At 41.7% G+C, this 27,758-nt stretch overlaps 1 protein-coding gene across 1 annotated transcript in view; it reads right to left on the bottom strand.

Moving 5' to 3' along the window:
• Window positions 1-27,758, bottom strand: part of LOC143809175 (pancreatic secretory granule membrane major glycoprotein GP2-like) — an 82,498-nt gene that overhangs the window by 44,167 nt on the left and 10,573 nt on the right. Inside the window, exons 2-5 of the mRNA XM_077292319.1 lie at window positions 21,542-21,630; window positions 20,259-20,363; window positions 19,588-19,748; window positions 371-506 (exon numbers count right to left, since the gene is read on the bottom strand). Coding sequence (XP_077148434.1) covers window positions 371-506; window positions 19,588-19,748; window positions 20,259-20,363; window positions 21,542-21,630 — 491 coding nt within the window. The remainder of the gene's footprint in view (window positions 1-370; window positions 507-19,587; window positions 19,749-20,258; window positions 20,364-21,541; window positions 21,631-27,758) is intronic.

Here is a 27,758-nt window from a genome sequence, read left to right as displayed (position 1 = left end):
TGTTGGCTTCGCTCACATATAAGGCCGGAGACACACTGGTGCGAGATACGGCCGAGTCTCGCTGGTTAAAAGCAAGCTGTGGCACCTGCACTCCGGAGCGGAGCGTGCGGCTCCATGTATTGCTATGCAGCTGCACGCTCCGCTCCAGAATGCAGGTGCCACAGCTTGCTTTTAACCAGCGAGACTCGGCCGTATCTCACACCAGTGTGTCTCCGGCCTTAAAGCTGGTCACTGGGTCCCAGCAGTAAGATACCTTGTGAGTATTTTTGATCTTTGCATATCATTCATCTGTCGATTGATCCTGTGTTTCCATAATTCCATGACGTTGTGTGTGTTTCACGGGAAAGTATAATTTTGATGATCAACCTACCATAAAAACTCTGACAAATATGTTGTCTTCAAGTTTGAGAGATGGGATTGTGGTCCACATGTCCTGAAATTCTTCATCCTTGTACAACATCATAGAGACAGAGAAGTTTCCATCTTCTGTGCTTAAAGTTATGGTTCTAAAAATTAGGTGCAAACTTGTTAATAATAGATAATATGGTTAGCAGAGGCCCTTCCCAGAGTTGTATAAATAATTCCTGCAAATTATATAATAATTAGGTTAATTCCCAAGCAAAAGGTCACTGGTTCGAATCGAGGAGCAAGCCATGAGGAAGATTCCCCAAGAAAAGAGAAACAGCATAATTCAGCTCATTGATAGTGGTCTCTCAACCCCAAAAATTGCCAAAATGCATTATGTGAGTGCCATGACAGTTGGAAGAATATGAAATTAAGTCCATCCTTCCATTCAAAAGTCCAGAGGTGGACATCCAGTCAAAATATTGGAGTCAACAAGTCGGCTCATCACAAGGTCTATTACAGAAGTCTGCAATGGTGTCTCAAGTAAGGAGAAGAAACTCAACATTAATTTCGTCATAAGAAGCGTTGATTCAAGTTTTGTCAAAAAGTGAACAGTAGAGGATTGGAAACGGGTGATTTGGAGGGATGAGATGAAATTCAATACACTTGGCTCTGATGGGTGCAAATGGATCTGGAGGAAACAAGAGAAAAAGGGGCTAACAGATCAAGAAATTGAAGGAACTGTCAAAGGTGTTGAATACTTGACCAGGATAGATGGTGGTCTTAATGCTGAGTTATATGTGAGTATCCTACAAGACGAGTTACTTCATACACTCGAGTACTATGGATATTAAAAGGGCAACATAGTGTTCCAGCAGGGCAACGACCAAAAGCATACTTTGAGATTGTAAAAAAATGGTTCAGTTATAATGAAGTAGAGGTTCTGGATTGGCCCCCACAGTCCCCAGACCTCAACCCAATCAAAAACTTTGGGGTAGAGTTGACCCAAGTGAGTCGATCAGTATGCACCAACTTTGGGAACTTGTAGAAGAGACCTGGGATCAGATTTTGGTTGAAGCATGCTTGAATCAGATCGAGAGCATGCCCTGATTTTTTTAGGCAGTGTTGAAAGACAAAGGTAGATTTATAAAATAATAAAAATAAAAATTAATTTTTAGAAGCAAAACCGTAGCAATGCAGTGACATGAAAATAATCTGCATGACTAATCATGTGCTAAATTGTTGCAAGTCAAATTTTATGTATGAGATAGCCAAGATGAATGTCTGTAAGTTGATTGTAGATATGGAGCCTGAAAATCAAAAGTTAAAGTCACTGTATATAATTATATATATATATATATATATATATATATATATATATATATATGTGTGTGTATATGTATGTTTTGTACATATATATGTCAATCAATCACAACTTAACCCCCCCTGGCAAGGTACGTATAATAATGATTTCATTGAAATGCTTGTCAAGCTGTGGGATATATTACACACCAAGTGAACAGACAGCACTTAAAGTTGATATTTTGGAAGACGGAAAAATCATCAAGTGTTACAGAGCTAAACAACTTTGACAAAGAACCAAATGGGATGGCTGGAGACTAAGTAAGAGCTCCAGAACAGCCTGTCTTGTGAAGTGTTCTGAGTATAAAGTGATCGTTATCTTTCAAAAGTGGTTCAAGGAAAAACTACAGAGTGGTCGGTGTCCATGGTCCACTAATGCGCTGCAAAGGCCCTATGTCCATTATAGAACATGCCTACGATGGATACATCGCCATCAGAACTGGACAATAGAGCGATGGAAGAAGGTGAACAAGTAGTGCATGTATGGCAATTATCCGGGGATGAAATTGCACCATGATGTACAAATATAATACATGGAGGCCCACCTCACAACTTACTGATCTGAAAGGGATATTTTGGTGACAAGTTGTCACTTAACCATTGGATATGTGATAACTGCTACAATGGGGAATGTTTGGCTGCTGAAGCCTCCATTCGCTTTCCCCATTACCCTGGAACAGTGGTCACACTTTCAATATTTATGTGACAGAAGTAGACATGGCATTAAATCATTGGGGTTATTGGTGTCATGTGGACAGCCTGGGGCTTTGCAAGTCATGTAAGATGGAAAGCATAAAAAAGAAGGTAGACTATTTTTGCATTCTGATAATAAAAGCTGGTTAGTAGAGAGTGCAAATCAATTCGCAGGACCTGGGCAATCGGTTATGTAGTAATCTATAGCCACTGGAGAGGAGGCCTGAGAGTCGCCTCTTACTTGATGGCCTCTGCAGCTCTTCTTTTGATTAGCTGACCCAGTGCAGTGTCATCCTTGCGGCATGACTGTGCCAGGCCGGCTAATCAAAAGAGGTGCCAGTGAGGTAGGGTAGGAGGTGGTTGTCAGGGCTCCTCTCCAGTGGCCAAGAATTACTGACATTGCCGATGGGCCGAGTTTTGAGAATTAGTCTAGAAAGTAAAACTTGTCCTGCAAACACAAAACATTTTCCATCCAATATGTTAAATATGTGAAAAACACAAGGAATGTGGGGAATGAAGAAAATTAAAATTTTTCAGAAAAAAGTTTGATACTTTGTACGGAATTTAATGTCAGAGGGGCAGTATACAAGGCAATTCCCAGTCTTTGCATTTTACAGATCAGGTGCATACCTTTAACTGTAAAACTACGCAGCTCTGCATTTGTAATGCATCACTCCTAAAGTTTGTTTCCCAAGGGGAAGATCAGGAAGGGAGAAGATTTGTAGTACTGACAAATAAAGCGACATCCTAATGTGGTCATCTAGTATGTGATGGGGAGGGTAACTTTTAGAGGAACCTACTGTATATTAGGGAAAATGTAGAGAGATGTGAAGAGAATGTGAGGTTGTAGTAAACTATTTGATGCTAATGTCAGTTTTCAAAATGGCATATGGTAGCTATTGGGAGCTCAAGTGTAGCCAAAAGTTATTAGCTTACCATGACCTATTAGAGGGTTCACATCTGTTTTTAGTACACTTTGTTACAACACTTTTATAATACCATTAGCATCTTTTAAAACCATGTAGTGTCGTCAGCTGTCTTTAGTGTTATCTGCGGTATATTGTTAAGGGGGGGTTCACGATTACACAAATATATACATTTATATCAGAGGTCACAGTTAACCATCTTTTACAATAAAGGCAACTGAATGCAACAAATTCGTTTTTTTTCTGCCCCCTGGCCATCCAATGTCATCACTAGTTGAAACCCCATCCAGGACTGAATAGTTATCAATTTAATAGAGGGATATGCCTGGTTATTTTATTACATGGCATGAATTCTGGTACCAAGTAGAGAACCACTTCTATGGCTATGATATTAATAGGGCCTATGAGCAGGAGATGCGGTGGTGTGAAAACCCCATTAACATTGCATGATGTTCCCCACCACAGCCTACAACTTGCAGCCTGCAATTAGAGACAGAAGCCTTATCTAGCAGTGCTAATGATACCACTGTACATTACTGATGGCCTAGAACTAAAATTCTATTCAGGTATACCATGAACTTCTTCTAAATGAGGTTTAATTGTATTGTAATGTGATATAACCCTTTTACCCACACCCTGTTTTCATCTTCAAGACCAGGCCAAATTTTTCAATTATTTCCAATGTCAGTTTATGCGGTAATAACTCTGGAACGATTAAACGGATCCCACTGATTCCGAGACTGGTTTTTTTTTTTTCCGTAGACATATTGTACTTCGTGATAGTGGTAAAATTTCTTCAATATGACTTGCGTTTATTTGTGAAAAAAAAAAAAAATCAAAATTTTATAGAAATGTTGCAATTTTTTTTTATTTTTATGCCCTTAAATCTGAGTTTGTCACAAAAAATTGCTAATAAATACAATTTCCCACATGTCTACATTACATAAGCACAATTTTTGAAACATTTTTTTTTTTATGGTTATGAAGTTAGAAGGGTTAAAAGTTGACCAGCGATTTCTAATTTTTACAATAACATTTACAAAACCACAGAAGTTTATAACGTTGAGCCGTGAAAAAAAAAAAGAACCAAAAAAAATTTTTCCAACAAAAATGTTCTTATACAACCCCTGGCAAAAATTATGGAATCACCGGCCTTGGAGGATGTTCATTCAGTTGTTTAATTTTGTAGAAAAAAAAAGCAGATCAGACATGGCACAAAACTAAAGTCATTTCAAATGGCAACTTTCTGGCTTTAAGAAACACTAAAAGAAATCAAGAACAAAAAATGTTGTAGTCAGTAATGGTTACTTTTTTTAACCAAGCATAGGGAAAAAATTATGGAGTCACTCAATTCTGAGGGAAAAAAATATGGAATCATGAAAAACAAACAAACGAAAAAACACTCCAAAACATCACTAGTAATTTGTTGCACCACCTCTGGCTTTTATTACTGCTTGTAGTCTCTGAGGCATGGACATAATGAGTGTCAAACAGAACTCTTCATCAATCTGGCTCCAACTTTCTCTGATTGCTGTTACCAGATCAGCTTTGCAGGTTGGAGCCTTGTCATGGACCATTTTCTTCAACTTCCACCAAAGATTTCCGAATGGATTGAGATCCGGACTATTTGCAGGCCATGACATTGACTTTATGTGTCTTTTTTCAAGGAATCTTTTCACAGTTTTCGCTCTATGGAAGGATGCATTATCATCTTGAAAAAGGATTTCATCATCCCCAAACATCCTTTCAATTGATGGGATAAGAAAAGTGTCCAAAATATCAACATAAACTTGTGCATTTATTGAAGATGTAATGACAGCCATCTCCCCAGTGCCTTTACCTGACATGCAGCCCCATATCATCAATGGCTGTGGGAATTTGCATGTTCTCTTCAGGCAGTCATCTTTATAAATCTCATTGGAATGGCACCAAACAAAAGTTCCAGCATCATCATCTTGCCAGTGGCTTAGGAAGGGGGGCGCGGGGGGGGGGGCTTGCTGGACACACTGGGGGCAATGCTGGACACTGGGGCAGATTGCTGGACACACTGGGGCAATGCTGGAGACCCTGGGGCAGATTGCTGGACACACTGGGGCAATGCTGGAGACCCTGGGGCAGATTGCTGGACACACTGGGGCAATGCTGGACACTGGGGCAGATTGCTGGACACACTGGGGGCAATGCTGGACACTGGGGCAGATTGCTGGACACACTGGGGCAATGCTGGAGACCCTGGGGCAGATTGCTGGACACACTGGGGCAATGCTGGAGACCCTGGGGCAGATTGCTGGACACACTGGGGCAATGCTGGACACTGGGGCAGATTTCTGGACACACTGGGGGCACTGCTGGACACTGGGGCAGATTGCTGGACACACTGGGGGCAATGCTGGACACTGGGGCAGATTGCTGGACACACTGGGGGCAATGCTGGACACTGGGGCAGATTGCTGGACACACTGGGGCAATGCTGGAGACCCTGGGGCAGATTGCTGGACACACTGGGGGCAATGATGGACACACTGGGGGCAATGCTGGACACTGGGGCAGATTGCTGGACACACTGGAGGCAATGCTGGACACTGGGGCAGATTGCTGGACACACTGGGGGCAATGCTGGAGACCCTGGGGCAGATTGCTGGACACACTGGGGCAATGCTGGAGACCCTGGGGCAGATTGCTGGACACACTGGGGCAATGCTGGGCACTGGGGCAGATTGCTGGACACACTGGGGGCAATGCTGGACACTGGGGCAGATTGCTGGACACACTGGGAGCAATGCTGGACACTGGGGCAGATTGCTGGACACACTGGGGGCAATGCTGGACACTGAGGCAGATTGCTGGACACACTGGGGGCAATGCTGGACACTGGGGCAGATTGCTGGACACACTGGGGGCAATGCTGGACACTGGGGCAGATTGCTGGACACACTGGGGCAATGCTTGACACTGCGCCTGTGCGGCCGCCCTGCTTGTGAATCCCAGCCCCGCACTCTGCATAATGCATAACACACTGCGGGGCTGGGATTACGAAGGTGGGTGGCCGCACTCGCCGCACAGGCGCAGTCTGCAAGCCTGGCTGTGACGTCAGACGGCCAGAGCTCTCTGCGCCTGCACCAAACAGCGATACACAGCGCAGGCGCCGGATTTCATAGGTAAACAGCACTGAGGGGGCGGTGCCCGGCGTTGAGTGATGGCAATGGGGGGGGCGCCAAACTCGGGAACAGCCCCGGGCGGCAAAAGCTCTAGCTATGCCAGTGCATCTTGCCCAATGCAGATTCGCGATTCTTCACTGAATATGACTTTCATCCAGTCATCCACAGTCCACGATTGCTTTTCCCATTGTAACTTTTTTTTTTCTGTTTAGGTGTTAATGATGGCTTTCGTTTAGCTTTTCTGTATGTAAATCCCATTTCCTTTAGGCGGTTTCTTAGTTCGGTCACAGACGTTGACTCCAGTGTCCACCCATTCGTTCCTCATTTGTTTTGTTGTGCATTTCCTGTTTTGGAGACATATTGCTTTAAGTTTCCGGTCTTGATGCTTTGATGCCTTCCTTGGTCTACCAGTATGTTTGCCTTTAACAACCTTCCCATGTTGTTGTTTGTATTTGGTCCAGATTTTAGACACAGCTGACTGTGAACAACAAACATCTTTTGCAACATTGCGTCATGATTTACCCTCTTTTAAGAGTTTCATAATTCTCTCCTACAGGAAAGAAATATATCTTGGTACCGTGTTAGCCAGTAGATAGAAAAATATTTAGAATTGAGAGTCCTCAGTGGTTGATACCTTTTAATGGCTAACTGAAAAGATGGTAACAAATTGCAAGCTTTCGAGACTACATACGTCTCTTCATCAGGCAAAGACTAAAACAAATTCTGAAGAATCACATATTTATGCACAACTGTTTATCACCCATGGTAATTCTGCTTCATGTCACCTAGCTTATCCATGGTTTTTTTTCCCCTTTTTTTTTTTTTTTTCTCTATACTATGTTGTGCATAAATATGTGATTCTTCAGAATTTGTTTTAGTCTTTGCCTGATGAAGAGACGTATGTAGTCTCGAAAGCTTGCAATTTGTTACCATCTTTTCAGTTAGCCATTAAAAGGTATCAACCACTGAGGACTCTCAATTCTAAATATAATTCTCTCCTATGTTTCAATTAACATCTCTTGTGCTGGTGCCATGATTCATGTCAGTCCACTTGGTGCAACAGCTCTCCAAGGTGTGATCACTCCTTTTTAGATGCAGACTAACAAGCTGTAATAATTATAGGGGATAACTCAGGAGACTCTTTGCGTGGAACAAGACAACTACAGGACACAGTTTTATAAGTGGTAAAGTCTATATTATCACACGGTGATTCAAACAGGTGCAGAGAAACTCAAGTCCACAACACTTGGTGCAAATATCAAATGCAGCTCAGCAGTCTATAGGAAACTTCAGAGGAAAATGCAATCACGCAGAAAGTCTATGAAGCACAATTATTCTTGAGGATACTTGACACGAATAAGTCCTTGCTTAGTCCACAACACAGATATGCTTATAAGGCAGTTCAAATAATATCTTAGCTCAACCAGGGAGGTCTGGGTAATAATTCAAAATAATAATAAAACAGTGGCGCAAAGTGTCACAATTGTAAAAATCCTGCGGCGAAACCAACAATTCCCCACAAGAAAATTGTAAGATAAGAGAAATATTATATATATATACACATGACGTGTATAAAGGTTCGCGCTAGAAAGAACAAGTGTATCCACTAAAAAGCTGTCTGTATAAAGGGTCTGTCATATACAAATAAAAAATATATAATATGTCGGTCCCAATAAAACTGCTGCGTGGCTTTGGAAATGATTGTAACTCACCCACTGCAGTAAGGGTAACACAAGGCGGCTGGTGATCCTGTCCTGTTGCAGCAAGTGTCCATCCAAAGGAATTTTCTAATGTAGTAAGTCCAATAGTAACCCCAAACTTTTGACTGCTCCGGCCGAAAGCAGTCACAGTTCACCGGATAACAAGTAAAGGCGGTAGTCCTGCTGAACCGACGCCGCGTGTGAAGCGAACAGTGCGCACAGCGACGGTGCAGGACCTGTGTGACGTAACGCTCACGTGACCGCCGCTAGAGTCCGGTGGTAAGTACGGAATGCGGTGAGGACCTCTATCCATAGGATAGAGGTCCTCACCGCATTCCGTACTTACCACCGGACTCTAGCGGCGGTCACGTGAGCGTTACGTCACACAGGTCCTGCACCGTCGCTGTGCGCACTGTTCGCTTCACACGCGGCGTCGGTTCAGCAGGACTACCGCCTTTACTTGTTATCCGGTGAACTGTGACTGCTTTCGGCCGGAGCAGTCAAAAGTTTGGGGTTACTATTGGACTTACTACATTAGAAAATTCCTTTGGATGGACACTTGCTGCAACAGGACAGGATCACCAGCCGCCTTGTGTTACCCTTACTGCAGTGGGTGAGTTACAATCATTTCCAAAGCCACGCAGCAGTTTTATTGGGACCGACATATTATATATTTTTTATTTGTATATGACAGACCCTTTATACAGACAGCTTTTTAGTGGATACACTTGTTCTTTCTAGCGCGAACCTTTATACACGTCATGTGTATATATATATAATAGGTCTGGGTAATAGTCTCAGGTTCTTGCAGAGCAGAAACAGCTTACATGTCCAGCAAATGCAGATGGAAGCTAACACGAGCAGCAGATGAAGGAGGATTACTGGAACTGGTGTATGCAGCAGGAACTCAGAGCAGAGTAGCAGGATAACCCCACAGGTTCACAGGAGCAGGTATATAGCCAGGGAGTCACCAGAGGCCAGGAGCTGGATGCAAGGCAGAATACTCTAGCACAGACTGAAGGCTGGGGTGGAGTTTTATAGCAGGAAGACACAGTGCACATGAGACCAAAGACGCCATCTTGGAAAAGGGCAGTAATGCACAAAAAGGTAATAAAAAATGTTCAGATTCCTGACACGAGCAGATCTAATTTGATGCAGGTGTTATTTTCGGGTATGAAAATCTACAGAGTGATTCCATAATTTTTTCCTCAGAATTGAGTGATTCCATAATTTTTTCCCTATGCCTGGTTAAAAAAAGTAACCATTACTGACTACCACATTTTTTGTTCTTAATTTCTTAAAGTGTTTCTTAACGCCAGAAAGTTGCCATTTGAAATGAGTTTAGTTTTGTGCCATGTCTGTGATCTGCATTTTTTTCTACAAAATTAAACTGAATGAACATCCTCCAAGACCGGTGATTCCATAATTTTTGCCAGGGGTTGTAGTACCAATTTTTTACTTTCACAAAGTTAACAGGCGAAAATGCACCATACAATTTGTTGTGCAATTTCTCCTGAGTGAGCCAATGCCCATTATTTAAAAAGCTTGCGTGAAACGTGTCTGGGGTCAGCCCCCAGGGAATTCTGTGGTTTGTGCATCGACACTTTACAACATGGGTAAGTGTAGGCAACCCTTATAACTTGGGTACAGGCAGTACATTTACTTTATGCCCCTGCTTTCCACATTATCAGTTTATAATTAATGGTAGATCCTCTCAGAACAAGCACTTTATGATTGTTTCAATATTACTACATTTGCACTAGGAGAGTATATGTTTACATGATCTTCCAATACTGTATACTTATGTTATACTTATGTAACTTGTGGAACTGCCTCTTACCCCCAACTTCTTATTCTCAGGGCTTCTATTGTGGATCATATCTTTTCCTTCCTCAATAATTTGTGTATAATATTATATATGTTACTTATCATTGTCTCAATAAAATCATGTTTACTTTTTGAACTCAGCACTCCAATTATTATCTTTATGTTTAACCCATTCAAGTCGCGGCCCTTTTTCGTTTTTGCATTTTCGTTTTTCACTCCCCTCCTTCCCAGAGCCATAACTTTTTTATTTTTCCGTCAATATGGCCATGTGAGGGCTTATTTTTTGCGGGACGAGTTGTTCTTTTGAACGTCACCATTGGTTTTACCATGTCTTTTACTAGAAAACGGGAACAAAATTCCAAGTGCGGTGAAATTGCAAAAAAAGTGCAATCCCACACTTGTTTTTTGCTTGGCTTTTTTGCTAGGTTCACTAAATGCTAAAACTAACCTGCCATTGTGATTCTCTAGGTCATTATGAGTTCATAGACACCTAATGTCTAGGTTATTTTTTATCCAAGTGGTGAAAAAAAATTCAAAACTTTGCTTTAAAAAAAAAAAAAAGTGCCATTTTCCGATACCCGAAGCGTCTCCATTTTTCATGATCTGGGGTCGGGTGAGGGCTTATTTATTGCGTGCCGAGCTGACGTTTTTAATAATATCACTTTTGTGCAGATACGTTCTTTTGATCGCCCAATATTGCATTTTAATGCAATGTCGCGGCGACCAAAAAAACGTAATTCGGGTGTTTTGAATTTTTTTTTCGCTACGCTGTTTAGCGATCAGGTAAATGCTTTTTTTTATTGATAGATCGGGCGATTCTGAACGCGGCGATACCAAATACGTGTAGGTTTGATTTTTTTTAATTGTTTTATTTAGGATGGGGCGAAAGGGGGGTGATTTAAACTTTTATGAATTTTACGTTTTTTTCATATTTTTAAAAACATTTTTTTTTTACCTGTGCCATGCTTCAATAGCCTCCATTGGAGGCTAGAAGCTGGCACCACTCGATTGGCTCAGCTACATAGCAGCGATCATGAGATCGCTGCTATGTAGCTGAAATGCAGGTGTGCTGTGAGCGCCGACCACAGGGCGGTGCTCACAGCAGGCCTGCATCAGTAACCATAGAGGTCTCAAGGACCTCTATGGTTACTGTCCTGACACATCGCCGACCCCCGATCATGTGACAGGGGTCGGCGATGACGTCATTTCCGGCCGCCCGGAAGCTTTAGTTAAATGCCGCTGTCAGCGTTTGACAGCGGCATTTAACAGGTTAATAGCGGCGGGTGAATAGCGATTTCACCCGCCGCTATTGCGCGCACATGCCAGCTGTACAAAACAGCTGACATGTCGCGACTTTGATGTGGGCTCAGCGCCGGAGCCCACATCAAAGGAGGATTCACGGCATGCGCAGTACATGTACGGCGCATGTCGTGAAAGGGTTAACATTTACAAAACCACAGAAGTTTACAACGTTGAGCCGTGAAAATAAAAAAAATCAAATTTTTCCCCAAAAAATGTTCATTTAGTACCATTTTTTTACTTTCACAAAGTTAACGGGAGAAAATGCACCATACAACTTGTTGTGCAATTTCTCCTGAGTAAGCCAATGCCTGATATATGGAGGAAAACTACTGTTTGGGTCACGGTAGGCCTCGGAAGCAAAGGAGCACCATTGAACTGTTTGAATGCAAAATTGTCAGGAATCATTAGCAGACACCATGTTTGAAAAGCCGCTGATGTGCCTAAACCATGGAAACCCCCCAACAAGTGACCCCATTTTGGAAACTAGTCCCCTCAAGGAATGTATCTAGATGTGTGGTGAGAACCTCAAATCCTTATGGGCTTCACAGAAGTTTATAACGTAGAGCCATGAAAATATAAAAAACTCACATTTTTTCCCATAAAAAATGTTTTTAGCCCTAATTTTTTTTAATTTCACAAGGGTTAACAGGAGAAATTGGACACCAAAATACAGCTCTGGCAAAAATTAAGAGACCACTGCAAAATGTTCAGTTTGTCTGATTTTTCTCTTTATAGGTATTTTTTTTTAGTAAAATGTAAATTGTGCTTTTATTCTATAAACTTCTGACAACATGTCTCCGAATTTCGAAGCAATAATTTTTGTATTTTTTATCTGACAAAGGAAAATAGTAATTTTTTTTTTTAACCCCTTAATCATATGACGTACTATCCCGTCAAGGTGACCTGGGACTTCATTCCCAGTGATGGGATAGTATGTCATATGTGATCGGCCGCGTTCACGGGGGAAGCGCGGCCGATTACGGCCGGGTGTCAGCTGACTATCGCATCTGACATCCGGCACTATGTGCCAGGAGCGGTCACGGACCGCCCCCGGCACATTAACCCCCGGCACACTGTGATCAAATATGATCGCAGTGTTCTGGCGGTACAGGGAAGCATCGCGCAGGGAGGGGGCTCCCTGCGTGCTTCCCTGAGACAATCAGTACAAGGCGATGTGCGATCAGAGCATGCGCTGGTAAGCCAGGAGCAGGGCACGTCAGATCGCTGATCTGACACAGTGCTCTGCAAAGTGTCAGATCAGCAATCTGTCACTATACAGTGATGTCCCCCCTGGGACAAAGTAAAAAAAAAAAATGTAAATGTGTAAAAAAAAAAAAAAATAAATAAATAAATATTGTTCCCATAAATACATTTCTTTATCTAGATAAAAAAAACAAAACAATAAAAGTACACATATTTAGTATCGCCGCATCCATAACGACCCGACCTATAAAACTGTCCCACTAGTTAACCCCTTCAGTGAACACCGTAAAAAAAAAAAAAAAAAAAACGAGGCAAAAAACAACGGTTTATTATCTTACCCCCGAACAAAAAGTGGAATAACACGCGATCAAAAAGATGGATATAAATAACCATGGTACCAACGAAAACGTCATCTTGTCCCGCAAAAAATGAGCTGCTACACAGCATCATCAGCAAAAAACTAAAAAAGTTATAGGTCTCAGAATAATGCGATGCACAAATAATTATTTTTTCTATAAAATAGGTTTTATCGTATAAAGCGCCGAAACATAGAAAAATGATGTAAATGAGGTATCGCTGTAATCGTACTGACCCAAAGAATAAAACTGCTTTATCTATTTTACCAAACGTGGAATGGTATAAAGGCCCCCCCCCAAAAGAAATTCATGAATAGCTGGTTTTTGGTCATTCTGCCTCACAAAAATCGGAATAAAAAGCAATCAAAAAATGTCATGTGCCCGAAAATGTTATCAATAAAAACGTCAACTTGTTCCACAAAAAACAAGACCTCACATGACTCTGTGGACCAAAATATGGAAAAATTATAGGTCTCAAAATGTGGTAACGCAAAAAATATTTTTTGCAATAAAAAGCGTCTTTTAGTGTGTGACAGCTGCAAATCATAAAAATCCGCTAAAAAACCCGCTATAAAAAAGTAAATCAAACCCCCTTCATCACCCCCTTAGTTAGGGAAACATAAAATTTAAAAAATGTTTTTATTTCCATTTTCCCATTAGGGCTAGGTTTAGGGCTAGGGTTAGAGCTAGGGTTAGGGCTAGGGTTAGGATTAAGGCTAGGGTTAGGGTTGGGGCTAGAGTTAGGGCTTGGGTTAGGGCTAGGGCTACAGTTAGGGTTAGGGCTGGGGCTAAAGTTAAGGTTTGGGCTACTGTTAGGATTGGGGCTAAAGTTAGGGTTAGGGTTGGGGCTAAAGTTAGGGTTGGGGCTAAAGTTAGGGTTACGGTTGGGGCAAAAGTTAGGGTTGGGGCTAAAGTTAGGGTTTGGATTACATTTACAGTTGGGATTAGGGTTAGGGGTGTGTCAGGGTTAGGGGTGTGGTTAGGGTTATGATTGGGATTAGGGTTAGGGGTGTGTTTGGGATAGGGTTTCAGTTAGAATTGGGGGTTTCCACTGTTTAGGCACATAAGGGCTCTTGAAACGCAACATGGTGTCCGATCTCAATTCCAGCCAATTCTGCGTTGAAAAAGTAAAACAGTGCTCCTTCCCTACCGAGATCTCCCGTGCACCAAAACAGGGGTTTACCCCAACATATGGGGTATCAGCATACTCGGGACAAATTCAACAGCTACAATTGGGGTCCAATTTCTCTTGTTACCCTTGGGAAAATAAACATTTGGGGGGCTAAAAAAACATTTTTGTGGGGAAAAAAATTAATTTTTATTTTCACGACTCGGCATTATAAACTGTAGTGAAACACTTGGGGGTTCAAAGTCCTCACAACGCATCTAGATAAGTTCCTTGGGGGGGTCTAGTTCCCAATATGGGGTCACTTGTGGGGGGTTTCTACTGTTTAGGTGCATCAGGGGCTCTGCAAATGCAACATGACGCCTGCAGACCAATCCATCTAAGTCTGCATTCCAAATGGCGCTCCTTCCCTTCCGAGCTCTGCCATGCACCCAAACGGTGGTTCTCCCCCACATATGGGGTATCGGCGTACTCAGGACAAATTGTATAACAACTTTTGGGGTCGAATTTCTCCTTTTACCCTTGGAAAAATACAAAACTGGGGGCTAAAAAATAATTTTTGTGAAAAAAAAAAAGAAGAATTTTTATTTTTACGACTCTGCGTTATAAACTGTAGTGAAACACTTGGGGGTTCAAAGCTGTCAAAACACATCTAGATAAGTTCCTTAGGGGTCTACTTTCCAAAATGGTGTCACTTGTGGGAGGTTTCAATGTTTAGGCACATCTGGGGCTCTCCAAACGTGACATGGTGTCCCATCTCAATTCCAGTCAATTTTGCATTGAAAAGTCAAATGGCACTCCTTCCCTTCCGAGCTCTGCCATGCGCCCAAACAGTGGTTTACCCCCACATATGGGGTATCGGCGTAATCAGAACAAATGGCACAACAACTTTTGGGGTCCAATTTCTTCTCTTACCCTTAGGAAAATAAAAAATTGGGAGCAAAAATATCATTTGTGAAAAAATATGATTTTTTCTTTGACGGCTCTGCATTATAAACTTCTTTGAAGCACTTGGTGGGTCAAAGTGCTCACCACACATCTAGATAAGTTCCTTAGGGGTCTACTTTCCAAAATGGTGTCACTTGTGGGGGGTTTCAATGTTGAGGCACATCAGGGGCTCTCCAAACGCAACATGGCGTCCCATCTCAATTCCAGTCAATTTTGCATTGAAACGTCAAATAGCGCTCCTTCCCTTCCGAGCTCTGCCATTCGCCCAAACTGTGGTTTACCCCCACATATAGGGTATCAGTGTACTCAGAACAAATTGTACAACAACTTTTGGGGTCCATTTTCTCCTGTTACCCTTGGTAAAATAAAACAAATTGGAGCTGAAGTAAATTTTTTGTGAAAAAAAGTTAAATGTTCATTTTTTTTTAAACATTCCAAAAATTCCTGTAAAACACCTGAAGGGTTAATAAACTTCTTGAATGTGGTTTTGAGCACCTTGAGGGGTGCAGTTTTTAGAATGGTTATTTTCTATTATATAGACCCCTCAAAATGACTTCAAATGTGATGTGGTCCCTAAAAAAATATTGGTGTTGTAAAAAGGAGAAATTGCTGGTCAAATTTTAACCCTTATAACTCCCTACCAAAAAAACACTTTCGTTTCAAAATTGTGCTGATGTAAAGTAGACATGTGGGAAATGTTATTTATTAATTATTTTGTGTGACATATCTCTGTGATTTAAGGGCATAAAAATTAAAAGTTGGAAAATTGCAAAATTTTCAAAATTTTCGCCAAATTTCCATTTTTTTCACATATAAATGCAAGTTATATCAAAGAAATTTTACCACGATCATGAAGTACAATATGTCACGAGAAAACTATGTCAGAATCACTGGGATCCGTTGAATCGTTCCAGAGTTATAACCTCATAAAGGGACAGTGGTCAGAATTGTAAAAATTGGCCCAGTCATTAACGTGCAAACCACCTTTGGGGCTTAAGGGGTTAAACAGGGCTTTCATACTTCAAATAATGCAAAGAATGCAAGTTCATAATCATTTAGAAGCAACAATACTAATGTTTTAACTCAGGAAGAGTTCAGATATCAATATTTTGTGGACTAACTATGATTTTTAATCACTGCTTTCATGCGTCTTGGCATGCTTTCCACCAGTCTTTCACACTGCTTCTGGCGCAAAAATGTAAGCAGTTCTTCTTTGTTTGATGGCTTGTGACTATCCATCATCCTCTTGATTACATTCCAGAGGTTTTCAATGGGGCTAAGGTCTGGAGATTGGGCTGCCCATGACATTGTTTTGATGTGGTGGTCTCTTAATTTTTGCCAGAGCTGTATGTTGTGCAATTTCTCCTGAATATGTAGAAACCCCATTTGTGCGGGAAAGCTACTGTTTGGGTGCTAGGCATGGCTCAGAAAGGAAGGAGTGACGTTTTGGAAAGCAGACTTTGATGGAATGGTCTGCAGGTGTCATGTTGCATTTGGAGAACTCCTGTTGTGCTTAAACAGTGGAAACCCCCACAAGTGACATTTTAGGAACTAGACCCCTCAAGGAATTTATCTACATGTTTCATGAGTACCTTGAACCCACAGGTTCATAGAATTTTACAATGTTAATTTTTCGCATTTTCACAAATCATTTTTGCCACAAAAATATTGTTTAAGCCCCAGATTTTGTCATTTTCATAAGTATGACAGGAGAAAATGGACCCTAAAATTTGTGTAATTTCTCCTGATTACACTGATACTCCATTTGTGGTCAAAAACTACTTTTGAGGCACAGTACAAAGCTCAGAAGGCAATTCATATTGGAGTTCAGACTGGTTTGAGTCTGCCATGTCACATTAGCAGAGCCCCTGAGGCGCCAGAACAGCAGAACCACCCCATAAGTGACCCCAATTCACAAACTACACCTCTCAATGAACTCATCTAGGGGTGCAGTGATCATATTGACACCACAGGAGTGTCACAGAATGTTATACTATTGGGCAGTGAAGAGAAAATTATTACACTTTTTATCACCAAAATTTTGTTTTAACCCCAGATTTTACAGCTGTTTTTTGGATTTTTTTTTTACCATGTTCACCAAATGCTAAAACTGACCTGCCATTATGATTCTGCAGGTCATTATGAATGAGTAGATACCAAACATGTATAGATTATTTTTTATTTAAATGGTGAAAAAAAATCCAAAGTTTGTTAAAAAACGTGATCTTTTTCGTGATCTGGGGCTGTTTCAGGCCTTATTTTTTGCGTGCTGAGCTGACATTTTAAATGATACCATTTTGGTGTAGATACGATTTTTTGATCACCCGTTATTGCATTTTAATGAAAAGTTGCGGAGACAAAAAAAAAATCATAATTCTGGCGTTTTTTACTTTTTTTTTTTTTTTGCTACGACATTTACCAATCGGATTAATTCTTTTTATAGCTTGATTGGGTGATTCTGAACGCAGTGATACCAAATATGTGTATGTTTTAATTTTTTTATTTTTAATGGGGCGAAAGGAGGGTAATTTGAACTTTCATACTTTTTTTTATATTTTTAAAAACTTTTGTTTTTCACTTTTGGCATGCTTCAATAGTCTCCATGGGAGACTAGAAGCTGAGATAATCCGATTGCCTCTGCTACACACAGGCGATGATCAGATTGCCTGTGTAGCAGAAAAGCTCATTTGCTAGGAGTGCCAGGAAAGATGTAGGCTGAGCGTCGGAGCCCACATCAAAGGGAGGGACACAACATGCGCCGTACATGTACGGCGCATGTCATGGTACTCAGAAGGAAGGGGGGCATTTCAATTTGGGAGGGCAGAATTTGCTGGATTTCTTTTGAGGCGAGGAGCCGTAGCACTTTTCCAGAACCTTTGTACTGCCAGTAACGTGGAAGCTCCCTTATTTCCGTTAACAGATGATGGACATGAGTAGGGACTTTTTTTGTGGACTGAGTTAAAGCTTTTAATGGAAACATTTTACATAACATTTTGGATCACATCTTTCCGGCGCTCTACGCTGAGCACTTAATTTAAGGTTTCCATCTAAATCTCCAAGTGACGTTATTCAGATGAAACCCCAAAGGGATCCATTCACTATAATGACGCAGCAGAAATACTCAGGACTCAATCTGGCCAGATTTACATTTTTATTTTTTTTTTAAGTTTAGCTGCTGTGACACACTAAAAGACTCTTTATTGCGCATCCCCATATTTTGATAGCTATAATTTTTCCATCAGCAAAAATCATCAATTGAGGAGTTTGTTTTTTATGCCGTTCTGCATGTGGTAAAATTGATAAGACCACTTTATTCTTAGGGTCAGTACGATTACAGTGATATCCCATTTATATTGTTTTTTTAGATTTTGGCGCTTTTACACAATAAAAATTTTATAGAAAAAAAATAATAATTTTTGCATCGCTTTATTCTGAGAGCTATAACACTTTTATTTTTCCGCTGATGGCTTGTTTTTTTTTTTGTGGGATAAGATGACATTTTCAGCTATTCCATTTTTATTTACTTTCGTCTTTTTGATTGCGTTTTTATTTTACTTTTTGTTTGGTGGTATGACGATAAAGAATAGTTTTTTGCCTTTTTTTATTGCTATGCTTTATAAACTGTCAGTACTGCGCTGACACACAAGCAGCTTACACCATGCTCTGAGCATGGTGTAACAAGTTTTCTATCTCTGGTGACCCGGATGTCATTATTTGTCACCATGGCAACAATCGGGCCCCTGCGATGATTTCTGAGGGCAGATGGGGCTGCTTGCCTTTTAAATGCTGTGATCGATATCGATCGCAGCATTTAGAAGGCACCGCTCCCAGCAGTGGGTGTCAGCTGTCATATCAGAAGAACACCCAGTGGCAATTTCCCACGCAGAGCCTCCTGTGCGCAGGCGATAACCATGACGTGTATATATACTTTATCGGTTGGGAAGTACTTCGCAACCATGACGTACTGTATATATAAACTGCAACTGTCGGGAAGGGGTTAAACAGGATATGTCATATAATTTGGTTCATCTGTTGTAAATACCACTATTTTCCTGAATTTGTCTGTTTATTGTGTTCATGTGCCTCTTTCCATTCTGGAGATATGGCTTCTCTTTATTGAATGTAAATCTAGTCTTGTTAGCCAAAGGACCATGGTGCTGAAGAAGACTTCCATAGGTGACTCGGTGGGTAGCACTGTTGCTTTGCAGCACTGGGAATCCCACCAAGGACAACATCTGCAAGGAGTTTGTATGTTCTCCCCGTGTGTGCATGGGTTTCCTCCAGGTTTCCTCCAGGTTTCCTCCCTGTCTCCAAAGACATACTGATAGGGAATCTAGATTGTGAGCCCCGATTGGGACAGTGATAATAATATCTGTAAAGAGCTGGGGCATTAATGGCGCTATAGAAGTGAGTAAAATAAAGAGTTTAGGTCCACATGCTTTTGGCTAAAAAGACACTAACACATTCCCTTTTCTTCCCTCTCTCCCTTTTCTTCCCTTTCTCTCCCCCCCCTCTAACCAGCCTCCCTCCCCTTCCCCTTCCTCCCCCCTCATTCCCCTTACGCCTACTTCTTCCCTGCCCCGTTAATTGTAAAACCCAATAAAGTTTATTTGAAAAAAAAAAAAAGACACTAACACTTACCTAATGTCAACACTGATTCTGCTCTCCCCATTTGGCTGCTGGACCATATAAGTAATCGGGTAGCGACAGGCAAAAGTAATATTGATGTAAGATCTCGTAACCACATCAGAAGAATTGCTGTGTATCGTATTGATGAATACAATGTGGGAGTCATCCGAGACCTGGAACACAACAAGTAGAAAAGTGTTGGATGAAAGCTCATGGTAAATGTGAATGCCAGAATATATTCCTATACTGTGTGCTATTACATTGTATTCACAGTGTACATAGAATGTTTTGGGCAGTTCCCGACGTGTGCCCCCAATAGACGCATACAACATATGCACTGTGCAGGTATACATAGCCCACATTCTTCTCTGTTACAAAACATAAACTTGCATGATATACTTTATATTGGATGCTGCTGTATAGGACAACCACGCGATTCCATACAGCAAATAACCAAGGTACTCCCACAAGCACTGGCCCGAAAGAGGCAAAAAGGACCCTCTTTGGTACTCCTTGGGGTGAATGGAGGCTTGTGGATACAGTGTTTCTAAGATATAGGGGTTCTCGGAAAACAAAGCAATGTCCCCACACAGAGTATAGTGAAAAATCTGCTCACATTAGTTATAGTCATCCTTTTTATGACTGTTTTATTGCATATATTATGATTTATTGTGTCATTTTACCATTATAGTCCCGCAAACTGTGAAATTTGTCTGAATGCTGAATATATAGGAATCATCAGCTTCTCTTCCACGACATTCTGGGTCATTCAGGTGCAGATCAGAAATCTGAAGGAAACAGTAAATATGTAAAAGGCCTAGAATTGAAGAATAAGGTAATTATACCATGCTTACAGTAAGTAATAAATATTCACTGTTTGAGTAATTTGAGTATTTAGCATTATAAGCAATTATTCACTACCGTTTAGGATAGTTTAATACCAGGTTTGGGCTCTACAGTCCGCATTTATGTTACTAAATTAACATTGCCCTAGAATACTGCACACTTTACACTCCGGTTATATTAAAACTTCCGTTCGTGACTGTGATGTGAAAAACAATGTCTGCCCAACTTGTGATACTTGTGATAATTTTTGACTCACTCTCGTATATATATACACCATTAATAGAGCACTCAAACATCATGACGTGGACAGAGTGTCACGGAGTTACCGCGACAGAACAGTGCCAGAAGACCGCAGCATCTGATGGCTCCTTCTTCGCTGCTGAGAAGAAGCACTTCTCCTGTGTATTAAATGTGTTTGTTTTCTTTCAGCAGGACAGAGGTTAATCGGCCATGTGGAAATCCCTGCATTCAGCTGTGCTTGGTTAGCCACTCCTCTCTCCTGTAAAAGCTAGGCCTTCTGGCCAGATTCTTGTCTGAGTTAGCACTTGCTGAATAGACCTGGAGAGTGAGGAGCTGGTGTCTGGAGAGCTGGAGGAGTTTATTGTGCGACAGTTGCTTGGTTTGTACGCTTGGAAATTCCTCATCCTTACCTGCCTTATTTTCTTCCCCTATCCTCCACACACTGGTGAATACCTCTGTTATTTGTGAGAGTATATTTGTGTGAGTGGAATTTTATGTTACCCTTCTCTTTGTTCCCCTGTCTGTCGGGTTGGTGTACTGCGGTACACAGTAGCACCTCTCTTCCCCAGGTGGGGGAGGGGGACAGACGCAGGGCTGCAGCTAGAAGACAGGGCAAGGGTGGAGGCCCCGGCATCCTCACCATCTGAGGTATCCCTGGGAACAGGGCGAGTTAGGGCGCCCCTAGTGCTAGGGCCAGGAAAGGTGCCCCTTGTCCCAGTTTACTCGCCAGTCCTATCGTGACAGAGTGTAAGAAAAACTATTAGTTCTTTACATACATCATAATTATCCGTATTTTCATCTTTTTTGTGACTTTATGACCATGATCATATAGAATTTTATCATTTGAATTATTTTGTATTCTAATGGTTATTGAACTTACATAAATTGGAGGGCTCTTTGTTAAGAAAAATGTACTTGGAATCTCCACCTCTATTAAGTCCTTTGTGCAAATGACGGTTTCATTGATTTCTGCATAAAGAAATTATACCAAAGTGGTTAAACAACTTCAAGATGTCAATGAGTTTCATAGTAAAGTCACAATATAAATATTTAAAGGGATTGCCCAGATTTGGCACGAAGGTCTGCAGTCACTCTAAGTGACTACAGACTGGTGAAAACCTTACAGAGCGCACAGTTAGGATACTCCAGTGGCAGCAGAGAGAGGGGGCAGTAATGTGACCGTAAGTACACGATATGCATATTCCCAACCACATTCCAACTAGACCTGCCTGGCCACTCCCATTTCAGTTTAATTGAGCAAGACCGTGCATGTATAGTTGGAATGTGGCCTGTACTATGCATATTGCATACACATAATCACATGACCACCCGGGTCGTGGCATTGGAGGATCCTGATAGCATGCGCTGTGCACTGTGAGGATTCACATGTCTACAGTCACAATGTGTGACTGCAGATTTTCATGCTAAACCTGGACAACCCCTTTAACAAAATGAAAATGTGTGCATTCCTTAGGCTATATTCACATCTGGCTTGGGGGTGACTGCTGCGGTTTCTGTGACTGTCACACTGGATCCGTTATTAAACCAAGTGCAATAGGAGTCATAGCACCAGTATAAATACTGTAGAGTTTAAAAGGATGTAGATACTCAAGCTCTTTGATAGTCATTACCATTTATAAAGGCAATGCGGTGGGGTCCAAAACAGATGAATCTTATTATTTCCATAAACTTCCAGATAAACTTCAAACAAAACAGCCTCTTCTGGGTACAGAAGGCACAACAGAAAACAAAACAGTTTGATTATCAGGCCTATATACAGCTCTGGCAAAAATTAAGAGACCACCACATCGAAACCCTGTCATGGGCAGCCCAATCTCCAGACCTGAACCCCATTGAAAACCTTTGGAATGTAATCAAGAGGATGAGGGATAGTCACAAGCCATCAAACAAAGAAGAACTGCTTATATTTTTGTGCCAGAAGCAGTGTGAAAGACTGGTGGAAAGCATGCCAAGACGCATGAAAGCTGTGATTAAAAATCATGGTTATTCCACCAAATATTGATTTCTGAACTCTTCCTGAGTTAAAACATTAGTATTGTTGTTTCTAAATGATTATGAGCATGTTTTCTTTGCATTATTTGAGGTCTAAAAACACTGTTTTTTTTTTTTTTATCTTGACCATTTTTATTTGTCAGTAAAAAAATACTAAATTTATTGCTTGGAAATTCGGAGACATGTTGTCAGAAGTTTATAGAATTAAAGAACAATTTACATTTTACTCAAAAATATACCTATAAAGAGAAAAATCAGACAAACTAAACATTTTGCAGTGGTCTCTTAAATTTTGCCAAAGCTGTATATGGTGAAAAAAAAAATTACAAAATAAAAAAAAAATCCAATTAACGCTAAAGCTTGAAATTTTCCAATGACACATTCTTTTTAACACTGCTACAGCGACTATGGGACAAACAGGACATAATGGAGGTCCTGAACTTCAGCCACAGAACTGTGATCCTCAGGAGATAGATACAGGTGACCATGTTGTAGGTCAGGTATGGCTCACACTGGCATCATGGCTTTTATTTCCTAAAGAATTATATGAAAATAATTTAAGGCCATTTGTAGAAACACATTGGGCAGTCAGGACACATCAGTGAGGACTCTACAATAGACCACCTTGTCTACACCAGTGTCTCTTCATGAATAGTTGTTTGACGGTCGTCATGGACACCAAGTTTATTAGGACCATAACAAGAGTGAATCAATTCCCAGGACTGGTTTTATGTACTTTAGGCCTCACATGGTGCTGATCTTGTTTTCACCATTTATTCCCTTTCCATAGCAATAATTTATTATAAATAAAGCAATGTACTAAAATCAAGTCCGGTAATTTAGTGACTTTATTTAGGTTGTTACATATCTGAGCATTTATCACTACACGTTTCATAAGGATGGCACGCATCGGATCATTTATTAGCTTGAGCAATTGTACTGTTATGTTCTCCTCATTTGTGATGTTCGCTCTACCTTACCCAACCAACATGAGATGCAGAGTATTCTCCAATTTCGATGGTAAACACAATAAGTGTATGCATCACAATATCTGGACCGGCTACGGGTCTCCAAACCTAAATTCAATAGCTTCATTAATATGTCTATGAGGCTCAAGCCAAGAGACTTACGGCCAGCTCCGGCATCAAGGGACCTTTCTCGGTTCCATAGACGTCTGAATTTGGCCTGTGATTTACAGTTAATGAACCTTCAAGTACAGGCTGACATTAATTGTTCTGTGCCTGTGAAAGGAAATGGCCTGCTGCTGTCGCATTCCTTTTCCTGAAAGCACTAATTGCTTTATTATGATGTAATGTGAACTGTGTTGTGTAATGTACATACTGTAATATGTTAATGACGTGTAGTCTGACCGTAGGAACGGTTAACTTTAAAGTTTGGAACTAGGCCAAAGTGAGTGGGGCTAGTGTATGGGAAAGTGACAAGTTCCTGTTAGAGGGTCAGATAGGGCTTGGAGTGTGTAGTGAGTGGACCACAAGGTCTAAGGTGAGCAGTGCTGAATACTGGGGTGACCCTAAGTGAGAGGAGACCGAAAAGCAGGGCTAGCGAGATCCGGAATACAGGTGACTAACAGACAGAGTGGCCTTCCGGAAACAGGTCCTAGGAGGGAACTCCTAGCCACGAGAGTCCACGGTGATAACACTGAAAGGTAAAGGACTTAAACAGGGCTGAGAGCGTTGGACTAGTAAAGTGTCCCGAGCAGGAGTTCCAGGACTCCAGCAGTGGAAAGAGGACTCAGAACCGCAGAACTGTAAGGCCCTCTTAGTACAAGTCCAAACACCCAGCCAGGGCCTCCACTTTTATGTAACGTGCCGGGAGCACCACCCATGGCTACCACCCTGGCCACGTCACATCTGTATGCAGCACTATACTATATCAAAACATGCATATAAAAATAATTAAACCTCCCCAAAAGTCCAGCTCTTTGAAGAGACCATCTTTCTCTTTAAGAGGGTCATCATCCTCCAATTTTCACTGCAATTTTTGGAGGTTGTCTCATAAAAGATAAATCTATGACTTTGTATAACTGTATATTTATACTATAATACATGAATATTACAACTTTTTTAAATTTGTGTGGATTGCAGGGCATATCGCCAAGGTCCCAATTCATTAAGATATTTAGACTACAACTCTGAAGTAAACAACTTAATAAGTTGCAATATTTCTGCACAACTAGGAAATTGTGTGAAAATATTGGGACATTTGCAGTTTAAATATCAGTAAGTCAGGTGGGACAGAACGTAGCTACATCCACCCATCAAATTCTTGAAAAGTTATGCCACTTAAATGGCATAAGTTACTCAAGTGATATACGACAGTCCTTCATTTACGCCGGTTAACATATGGGTCTAATTCATGAACGCGACTGTCCACCTGTTGTGGACATATTTTTCTTACTTAAATACATGAAATTGGGGCTAAAAATAATTTTTGCTATTGGGTTTCTTTAGACATGTTGCACTAATTATCTTCTATAGTTCAGCAATCCTCACAGACTGTACAACTCTTCAGTCCAGAAAATGGCTGCTTGTGGAGGAGGAACATGTGACCAGACCTGTCCATCAATCTTGTCCAGTAGAAAACCTTACATGAGAAAACTGCTTTTCTATAGGACAAGGTTGATGCTCTCCAGTCCATACAATGGCTGCTGGTGGAGGAACATGTGACCAGACTGATGCATCAGCCTTGTCCAATTGTTGTCTGTGAGGAGAGCTGTACTAACAAGTGCAGGAGGTGAAGTTGTTGTCCAAACGATAGTTAATGCCACAAAACCATGTCCCCAACACATCTGTGAAAATAATGATAATGTGTAGTGATGAGCGAATATACTCGTTGCTTGGGTTTTCCCGAGCACTCTTGGGTATCCTCCGAGTATTTTTTAGTGCTCGGAGATTTAGTTTTCATCGCCTCAGCTGAATGATTTACATCTGTTAGCCATCATAAGTACATGTTGGGGTTGCCTGGTTGCTAGGCAACCCCCACATGTAATCAAACTGGCTAAGAGATGTAAATCATTCAGCTGTGGCGATGAAAACTAAATCTCCGAGCACTAAAAAATACTCGGAGGACCCCCGAGCGTGCTCGGGACATCTTGAGTAACGAGTATATTCGCTCATCACTAATAATGTGGATAACTCTGATAACTCATTCTGTAGCCAGCAATAGACAAGGTAGGGCCATGTTCTCATGTTGAGTATTTGGTAAGCATTTTACCTCAGTATTTGTAAGCCAAAACCAGGTGAAGAACAGAGGAAACGTATAATAAAAACAAGTGCACAGGGGCTGGTTGGCAATTGGGGCCAATGCACACTACAATGGCCCATGAGTAGCAGCCCATCAGAATCATATTTACCTCTGGCTTCTTAATAAATTTGACGTAACAAGACTTTAAAAAGACAAAAATTGGTGTGTAAGGGCGCAGTCACAAGGCCATATAAATCAGACCGAAATCAGACAGTAGTGCAAAGACTGGCAGGGGCTCTCCCAACCCGAGCGAGACAGCTTCATGTATTTATATGCAGTTGTCACGTTCGGGTCAGGAGAGCCGCCGGCCAGTCCGAGTATTGTGGTCGATCTTGGTTTGATTTATACAGCCGTCTGACTGCACCCTAACAGCACACTCCTGTAGGTGTTACAGTGCTTAGTGATATAAGGTCGTTATAACCTTATAACTAGTTATCTTAGACGTGAGCCATCAGCATCTCAAAGAAATCTTCATAAACTGCACCATACAGGAACTCAACACATCAAACAGACTCTGTACAGAATCATACAATACAAATATTACACTACCCTGGTTCACAAATTTACCTATATCTCTGTATAATAATAAACTGGGTAGTTTGGTTATTGAATGATGGGATGCTGCTTTTTTTCTGTACAGAGTGAATTAGTCAACTATGCCAAGTACTGCCCATACAACGGGGTTGGTGGCCCAGATCTGCACAGGGACCCACCGGGGGATTCCCCTGTTACCCCATGGGCCAGACCGAGCCTGCTTAAGCTTATGTCTGCACCCCCCACTTACTGCAGGCAAGGATCACACACAGTAGCATGCAGCTCATGGAGACAGGAAAGAGGGATGATGGTGTGCAGCGCCCCAGAGTCCTGGTCGTTGCAGTAATGTCGTTCTTCCACCTGGGGGAATGATATTACGTCTGAAGGCAATAAAGGAGATCTTCCTACCAGGTATCACAAACCAAACACCACACTTCACACTCCAGACCACCAGGGGGAGCCTTGCTCCTATCTACTAGGGCACTCCTCACAATAGGGTAAAACTGGTGGGCTGGATAGAGAGTTAGTCAGAAGCTGTCGGGCAGGCAGGGGAAAAGGAGGAACATCTGAACGGCAGACAAAGAGGTCCCTGACAGGGGTGGGATCCTGTCAGAGGCCTAGATAGAAGGCTATGGAGCTGCGCCTGCCCCACGTGCGGCAGCATCCTAAGAAAGGACACGAAGAGAATTGTGTTGTAGAGGGTGAGAAACGAAGTCATAGCACAAGGAGATAACACCAGAAAGAGTTCTGCCCTGTAATAGGCTGCCTCCTTCTGAGGCGCTAGCCGGTGGCCGGAACACCGAGGGAGCAACCGTCTCCAAGCCTTGCTCCAGAGACCGGCAGGACAGTCAATTCCACGTTGGCTGCCCGACCTTAATACCCAGGAGGCACGGTGGCAACTTGTAGGGGTCGTGGCGTCTCTAGGGTCCCTGTAAAAAGCCTCAGGCCATCAGTCATACGGGTTTGTCCTATCCATACCATCTGGGGGACAGAGAGGAAGACATAACATCTAGAACATCTACAACAGTTGTGAGGACCTTACCGAGAAGCTCAGCAGGGAGGTACTACAACACACAGGCACTAGAGGAAGGCTACTGATTTCCACCTGGATAAGGGGACTCTGGATTTGCCTTCAGACTGGCCAGACTCTGCCTACTCTGTGGTCTGTACCCTGGACTGTGGATGCTGAAGCCTTCAGTAAAAGGTAAAGAGACTGCAACCTTGTGTCCTCGTTCTTCACTGCGCCTTACATCATCCACCAGCACCATCTACACTCTGGGAAGCCC

Source organism: Ranitomeya variabilis, chromosome 2 (genome assembly GCF_051348905.1).
Source record: "Ranitomeya variabilis isolate aRanVar5 chromosome 2, aRanVar5.hap1, whole genome shotgun sequence".
NCBI classification, from domain to species: Eukaryota; Metazoa; Chordata; class Amphibia; order Anura; family Dendrobatidae; genus Ranitomeya; species Ranitomeya variabilis.
The sequence above is the reverse complement of the archived record's forward strand: the minus strand, read 5'-3'. Positions and strand labels throughout refer to the sequence as shown.